Genomic DNA, 7,845 nt, shown 5'->3' on the forward strand with positions numbered 1-7,845 from the left:
ATGCGTGTTGTAACGCTGTCTGACGGTTCCACCGGTAGCTTAGCCTAGCACAGAACATGCAGGTAACTGGTTCCATCTAGCCTACTGCTCTGATTAAGTGACAAAATAACGCCAACAGAATATAGTTCCCAATTTGTTTACGGTTAGAAGATGGCTGTGTCTCATGTTACGTTGTATTTTGTACACGCTGTGACTCTACAAATCACAACATGTAAATAGGAACATGTTGGCGTTATTTTGTCACTTAATCAGAGCAGTAGGCTAGATGGAACCAGTTACCTGCAGGTTCTGTGCTAGGCTAAGCTACCGGTGGAACCGTCAGACAGCGTTACAACACGCACGGACACGAGAAGGGTATTTATGGACTTGTCTAACTCTGGGGGTTAGGGTGAATAAGCTAAAGTCCCAATAAGTCGGCGTGTTCCTTTAACATCAAAGGAACAAGGTTCAGCATGTAAACAGCTTATTTGTCAGGACTGGTCTGATAAATGTCCTGAGCGCTGTCATCTCCTGCTTCCGTCATGATTCCAACTTCAAGAAACGCACGTTGGAGGCTACGCAATGCGCCTGCATGGCAACTTCAGGAGACTCAGATGAAGCTGGGAAGGATTAAACACACGGTTTCCACACCGTGGTAATCCACCGTGATAATAATGATATTTTAAATGAAAACGGTAATTGTTATCGTCAACATTTTTACCTTTACACCGGTAATCGTTGCATCTCTAGATTTAACACATGCAAGTTTTGATTTCCGCCATACTTTAAAGGAACACGCCGACTTATTGGGACTTTAGCTTATTCACCGTGTCCCCCAGAGTTAGATAAGTCCATACATACCCTTCTCATCTCCGTGCGTGCTGTAACTCTGTCTGACGCCCCCAGCATTAGCTTAGCCTATCGCAATATCAGTCAAAGTAATCGCAATTACATATTTTCCTCATAGCGTGCAGCCCTATTGTCTGTGCAATGTTATCCCTATGGGATGTCTTTGTAAACCACTCAAGTAACTCCTAATATTATTTTACCTTTTGTATTTTTTTCTGTTGATTTAAAATTGCGTCTAATTCTAGTTTTTGGCTTTTTTAAAAAATTCCTTTTCTTTTAATTCTTTTAAGTATTTTAGTTTCTTTCTATGTTAAATGGATTATGCATTGAGAGTGCCCTGATTAAGCCCCTCTGAGTTTATTTTTTTTGCATCTCTCCATCACATCTATTATTGATTATGTGTATACTGTATGCATCTGTAGTATTTGTATATGTGTAAATAATAAACTAAACTAATATACCGTACATCCCAATCAAAAACTCCCAACAGGTGGCGATGCGTGCACTCGGATTTGAAGTGAAGAAAGTGGACGTTTTGAAGATTCTTAAAGACTACGACAGAGAGGGAAACGGCAAAATAACATTTGACGATTTCAATGAAGTTGGTAAGTTTTGCCTTCAACGTAAGGTTCTGTGCAGAGAGAGATTGAAGTACAATTCTTTATCCGTTGTTTTAGCAACATAATGTTAACCTAATACTTTACTTCTACTTAACTTTTTATTTCTTGCACCGTAGCTATGCTACTTTATACACTTGTTGACTAGCTTTTTTTATTTCTCTTATTTGTACCTTGAATTTGACTGTGAGCAGCTTTAAGGGATATTTCACCGCCGGGAGGATGATGTGTATTGAAATTGGATCATTTATGTAGTAGAAATGTGAAATTATTTTAGAAGTTGGTGCCTTCCAGACTGAGAAAAGCCAGAAAATGTATTTTTGGCTCATGTGGATTAGGGCTGTCAACGAATATTCTAAATTTGAATATATATTCGAATAGTTTTTAAAAAACGAATTTTGAAGGTGAAAATTAATATTTGAATTAAAAAAAAATGTGGAAAAAAAACGCTCGCGGTAGCAGAGGCTGTCTGGCTGTCTGCTTTACGAGTGGGCGCGCTAGCGCGCCTGAGGGTTCAGGGACAGGTCACAGGAGTCCCACTGTCTGGCACAGCGTCACTGCTGAAAGTTGACTTGTCTTGCATGGAAGATGGCAGAAAGTGCAGAACCGTCTCGACCGCATCAGAGAAAGCGATTTTAACCCCCCAAAATCTAAAAAGCCATGTCTGGAAGTACTTTGGATTTTGGTCGGTAGGAGGTAAAATAGTTGAGCCGCGAGATAAAGTTGTATGCAAGAGATATGCATGAATAAAGGTTGAATGCACTGCTTCCACTAGTTTGATTATTTACCGTTTCATGTCAAGGAAAAGCTCCATGTTTACCACAGCTCGCTCGGAGCGTTCAATGTCGGTTCTATATCGGCTACTGGGAAACCTAAATTAATGTTAATAATATTTGTTTCAATCACTGAATGAAGTTTGACCTTAAATTGCTTGCACAAAACTCTTGATCAGCACTCAAAATGTGTTTATTGTTGTTCATTTTAAACCGTTATGCGCACAGCCGCACATTGCGCAGAGAGCGTGAGGGCGAGAGAGCGTGAGGGCAGAGAGAGCGTGAGGGTGAGAGAGCGTGAGGGCGATAGAGCGTGAGGGCGAGAGAGCGTGAGGGCGAGAGAGCGTGAGGGCAGAGAGAGCGTGAGGGTGAGAGAGCGTGAGGGCGAGAGAGCGTGAGGGCGAGAGAGAGCGTGAGGGCGAGAGAGAGCGTGAGGGTGAGAGAGCGTGAGGGCGAGAGAGCGTGAGGGCGAGAGAGCGTGAGGGCAGAGAGAGCGTGAGGGTGAGAGAGCGTGAGGGCGAGAGAGCGTGAGGGCGAGAGAGAGCGTGAGGGCGAGAGAGCGTTAGGGCGGGAGAGCGTGAGGGCGAGAGAGCGTGAGGGCGAGAGAGCGTGTGAGGGCAAGAGAGCGCGTGAGGACGAGAGAGAGTGAGGGCGAGAGAGAGTGAGGGCGAGAGAGAGCGCGAGAGTGAGGGCGAGAGAGAGCGTGAGGGCGAGAGGGCGCGAGGGCGAGAGCGTGAGGGCGAGAGAGAAAGTGCTCGAGTGAGCGAGCGAGCGTGAGGTCTGCGGTCTTGGCCATCATTTGATTTACTTGTTTTTGTGTAGGTAATACGTTGTCAAATATGTTTCAACTTAAATAGACTACCTATACAAGTAGTTATGTCTCTTTGTATTAATTTGTCCTGTCATTGACAAAATGCGCATGCGCAACCAGATGTTCGAATAGTTCGAATATTATGTGTTTTTTTAGAGGGAATATTCGAACGTCATTTTTTGCAGCTTTTTTGCACACCTCTTTTGTCGGGCAGGTGCGTAGGATATGATCAAAAGTACCAGAACAAAAGCTTAGAGAAAGTCCCGCATGGCTCATGTGGATGAAAGACAACAACTCCCAGAATGCACTTGCTTCGCTGCCCTACGAGGCCACTCCCAAGCCACGCCTACCGGTTACAGAGGGCAGTATCGGAAGAAATGATACAACTGCTAGTTGACTCGAAACTGAAAAGACGCCGTTTTATTGCGAGTCTCCGTGACGAGTTAGTTGATAAATTAATTTCAATACTCAAGTTTTTTTCCATCGAAATGGAGCTAAATAGCTTTGTACCGGGATGTACAGCCAAAACCAGGAAAGGACAAGCAGTAAGTTTCCATCATTTCCCTGACGGGATCAATAAAGTATTCCGATCCTGCTGATTTCAGGCTTTCGACGGGGTCTTAAAAAGTCTCAAGTCTAGAAATTTAATTTTAGAATTTTAGGCCTTAAAGCTATAGTGCGTAGTTTCTGTCGCCCCCTTGAGGAATTCTAAGTAATGACAACAACATTGTCAGCACGTCCACATGATACATCCACATCTCCCCCTCCCTCCTCCACGCAGCTGCTAGTAGCCAAGGAGGACACGGAGGATTAAAAAACATGATGGACTCTTCAGAAGAGGTAATTATCTTCACTCCAGTTTCTGCACGGGAAAGTCTCTGGACGCCACAATCTTCTGAACATAGTCATACTGAGAAATCCAGAGAGAGCTGTGTGGAGCTGATAGTCTTAATTAGCTTTGTAGCAACTCATTTGGCGACGGCTTGAATGTTACGGACGTTTGTTAATATCAAAAAGTTACGGACTAAAGCTTTAAAACGTCTTTTTAAAAAAGTATTGTGTTCTAGGTCTTAAAGCATTTTAAAGCGGTCTTCATTTTCCTACGTCCATGCAGCGCTACTTCTAAGCTCGTTGAAATACTTTTTTTTAATTCCGTGGTGTTGTAGTTCTTTCTTTCTTTCGATAGTCCAAATATAATTCACTGTATATGTAGAGTATATGTACAATTTGAATACATTTATTTACTTTGCAAAGGTCTTAAGAAAGTCTTAAATTTGACTTTGTTGTAACCTGCAGAAACCCCGTATTTAGTAAATCCTTAACATTGTCGTCATCTTTCCGCAGTGACTGATCGCATCCTGGAGCGAGACCCAAAGGAGGAGATCATGAAGGCCTTCAAGCTGTTTGACGACGACGAGTCGGGAAAGATCAGTCTGAGGAACCTGAGACGAGTCGCCCGAGAACTCGGGGAGAACGTCAGCGACGAGGAGCTGCGCAGCATGATCGACGAGTTCGACACAGACGGAGACGGTGAAAGTAAGTCCTAATCAGTACCAAGTTCCTACCAGGGATGCACCGAATCCAGGATTCGGATTCGACCGAATACTGGGCTTTTTGACGGGGTTGGGTTTCTGCCGAACCCTACGTTTGCACTACGTGCGCTTCGCTGGTCGACGTAATGACGGCGCCGTTGATTACGGGAACGTGTTTACGTAGGTGGAGCGTTCAGTGCAGTAGGCTGTGAGAAAGTGAGAATGGAAGGCAGGTTGACCGGGGTTAACCGTCCCTCCACCTGCGACACCGTCAGAAACATTTAGGAGCTGAAATCATTCCAGTTTTTTTTACAACTTGGGTCTTATGTAGAGATGTTACAATTAGGGATGCACCGAATCCAGGATTCAGTTTCTGATTCGGCTGAATATTGGGCTTTCTGACGGGGTTCGGTTTCTGCAGAACCGTAGAATTTTTTTCCACCGAACCCTACGCTTGCACTACGCGCGCTACGCTGGTCGACGTAATGACGCCGCCGTTGATTACGGGAAGGTGTTTACGTAGGTGGAGCGTTCAATGCAGTAGGCTGTGAGAAAGTGGAAATGGAACTGGTGAGCAGAAAAAGTGTAGTTTGGCAGTACTTTCAGTCAAAAGAAGGCCATTCAAGTCCAGCTACATGTTCAATCTACAATGCTGATTAGTCTGGTGGTGGCGAGGACCCTAAACTATACACAACATCACCGCTGTTACAACATCTGGTATGAAACGTGAAAGAATACGAGTTGCGATGAAGGAATCTACAGACAGCAGCCGAAATGCAGCAACTTCAGGTACAGCAAAGGAAGGACAGTCACTGTTTACTTCATTAATGTGTTCACTGTGTTCATGGACTGAGGATGGGACGAGGAGTCAGCAGAATCTTAACAAGTGGATTTGGTATTCGGCCGAACCCCAAAAAACTGGATTCGGTGCATCGCTAATCAATACCAAGTTCCTACACCTAAAGATAACTGACTGACGCACTATATTGTGTTTTACTTCACTGTTCTGTCTTTTTTTACAATGGCAACTTCAATTTAAGTGAAGTTTTCTTACCGTGGATTTCCACAGGATGCAGAACGTCTGCGGACCGGCTCCGCTGCGGAACGGCTGCGTGCTCCGCCGTCCGTCAATACCCACCAGGTCCGGATTAGTTGCGTAACGGCTGCGGCCAGCCGACCACGAGATCTCGCGAATTCACGTATGTTCGCGCGATATAACAGGATGTAGTTTTTATAAACACAACCACAAAACCAACAACAGTTAGTTTCCATCCAGAGGAGTAGAGGGGGAACTACTCTGAGCTGTGTTTTCAAGGTGTAGTGCAGGGAGATATGATCCGCCGTGAGCACGCTGGATTTTATTTTGAAAAGTAACCGGATATTTTATTTTGTTTCTGTGCTCGACTTCCTGTCCCGCACTATCTGAATTGTGCTGAATTGCTGCGGAGCTCTCCGGCGTCCGGCAAAAATAGAAGCTCTGCGTATCTGCTCCGGAGGGCTGGGACTGACTGAGCTGGGACGGAGTCGGGACGCAGACGTTCTGCAGTCAGTGGAAATACACACACTGACTTTAATGGAAACCTAATGACTCCGTCGACGTTCCGTCAACGTTCCGGAGACTTTCCGCAGACGTTCCGCATCCAGTGGAAATTGCCGGTTACACGGCGTACATAGTTGTAGATACATAGACAGACACTACCGTCCAGAAAGAAATCCAGTGTTATTAAAGTGGTCCTATCCAACGCAAGCATTTGGAGACCGGTTGGAAAAAGCATTAATGTGCAAACTTACTTTTCTGACTGAATTTTTTTCTCCTTCTCCAGTAAATCAGGAGGACTTCCTCTCCATCATGACCGGAGAATGTTGAAGAGGAGTTGTATCGAACGCTGAGGTCTTGTGGGTCGTCCGTATTGTGAGAAGCTGAGTGACCTGAACATCTGTCAATGCAGGTGTGTCCACGAAGGTAAACACACGTGTTTCTCGAGGGTCTGGCGTTGGACTGGAATTACTCATTGGCCTTTCGGTTTATGCTCGACACACGCAAACGGATCAGACTTTCTGCCGCTCAACTCTGCTCGAGTCAGTCCGTCCTCAAGATGTAACTTGTTGTCAAAAGCTGTTGAAATCATGGCGCTCTTTAATTCAAATTTACTCCCAAGTGTTGTGAAGTTTTAGATGATTCTGTGTTAATAAAAAAAAAAAACGTGGAGAAAATCTCCCCTCAGAAGAATTCAGACCTGGATGTTGATTTATATTCAAGATCTAATCGCTTTGGTTTTCTCTTTCTGTCACGTCTAAAATAACTGCTGGGGAGGGGGAAAGGTATAAAATAGTAAAATATATAAGTGAGTCGGTTTATACTGTAGAGCAGTGTTTCTCAAATGGGGGTACGCGGACCCCTAGGGGTACTTTATAGTACTGCAGGGGGTCTTGAGCAGGGTTCAAAATTAACTTTTTCGTCCACCAGCCAAATGGCTAGTGAATGTTCAAATTTTACCAGCCACTCAATAGAAAACCATTGTATTTTTGGCTGGTGAGTGAAGCAAATCTACAGGTCAATTTCGTATTTTACCAGCATTTAGCTTATTTTGAACCCTGGTCATGAGATGTCATGCATAATTCTTAAAATTATTACTTAAAGGTGCAGTAGGTAAGACTTATAAAACTAACTTTCTGTCATATTTGCTGAAACTGACCCTATGTTCAAGTAGAACTACATGAAGCAGGTCATTTAAAAAATAATCTGGTTCCTCTGGCTCCACCTACAGCCTGGAGTGGGATTTGCAAAAATCCACCACTCCCTGTTCAGATGCACCAATCAGGGCCAGGGGGCGTGTCTAACTGTTCAGATGCACCAATCAGGGCCAGGGGGGCGTGTCTAACTGCGTGTCAATCACTGCTCATGCACATGCATTCATTCTCCCTTGTGGGGGGAGGGGCTTAGGAGACAGTTTTGGGCTTTAGCAGAAAGGGGGGAGGGACTGAGAAGTTGTCAATTTTTTGGCTAAGTCCTGGATCTTCTCAATCCTACCTACGGCACCTTTAATAATATAATACCGAATGAATTAAGTGATGGATTCTAAACATGTGAAATGTAGCATTTAAATGTTTTTCTGTTACAAGGTTGTTGTTTAGTAAATATGTCGCTGCCAGCGCTGTATTATAGACTTTTTTTATATACTTGGCTTCAAAAAAAAGGGTACAACATTGGAAACAAGTTTGAGAACCACTGCTGTAGAAGAGCATTTTTGACTGCTTGTACTTGCAGTTTACAGAGCGTGAAT

At 44.2% G+C, this 7,845-nt stretch overlaps 1 protein-coding gene across 1 annotated transcript in view; it reads left to right on the forward strand.

Annotated features, from left to right (window-relative positions):
* cetn3 (centrin 3) overlaps nucleotides 1–6,765 on the forward strand; it is an 8,922-nt gene extending 2,157 nt beyond the window's left edge. Inside the window, exons 3-5 of the mRNA XM_031287960.2 lie at nucleotides 1,319–1,433; nucleotides 4,374–4,565; nucleotides 6,385–6,765. Of these exons, the coding sequence (XP_031143820.1) occupies nucleotides 1,319–1,433; nucleotides 4,374–4,565; nucleotides 6,385–6,428 (351 nt within the window). The 3' untranslated portion in view covers nucleotides 6,429–6,765. The remainder of the gene's footprint in view (nucleotides 1–1,318; nucleotides 1,434–4,373; nucleotides 4,566–6,384) is intronic.
* The last annotated feature ends 1,080 nt before the right edge of the window (nucleotides 6,766–7,845 follow it).

The sequence above is a fragment of the Sander lucioperca genome, chromosome 14, assembly GCF_008315115.2.
Source record: "Sander lucioperca isolate FBNREF2018 chromosome 14, SLUC_FBN_1.2, whole genome shotgun sequence".
NCBI lineage: Eukaryota > Metazoa > Chordata > Actinopteri > Perciformes > Percidae > Sander > Sander lucioperca.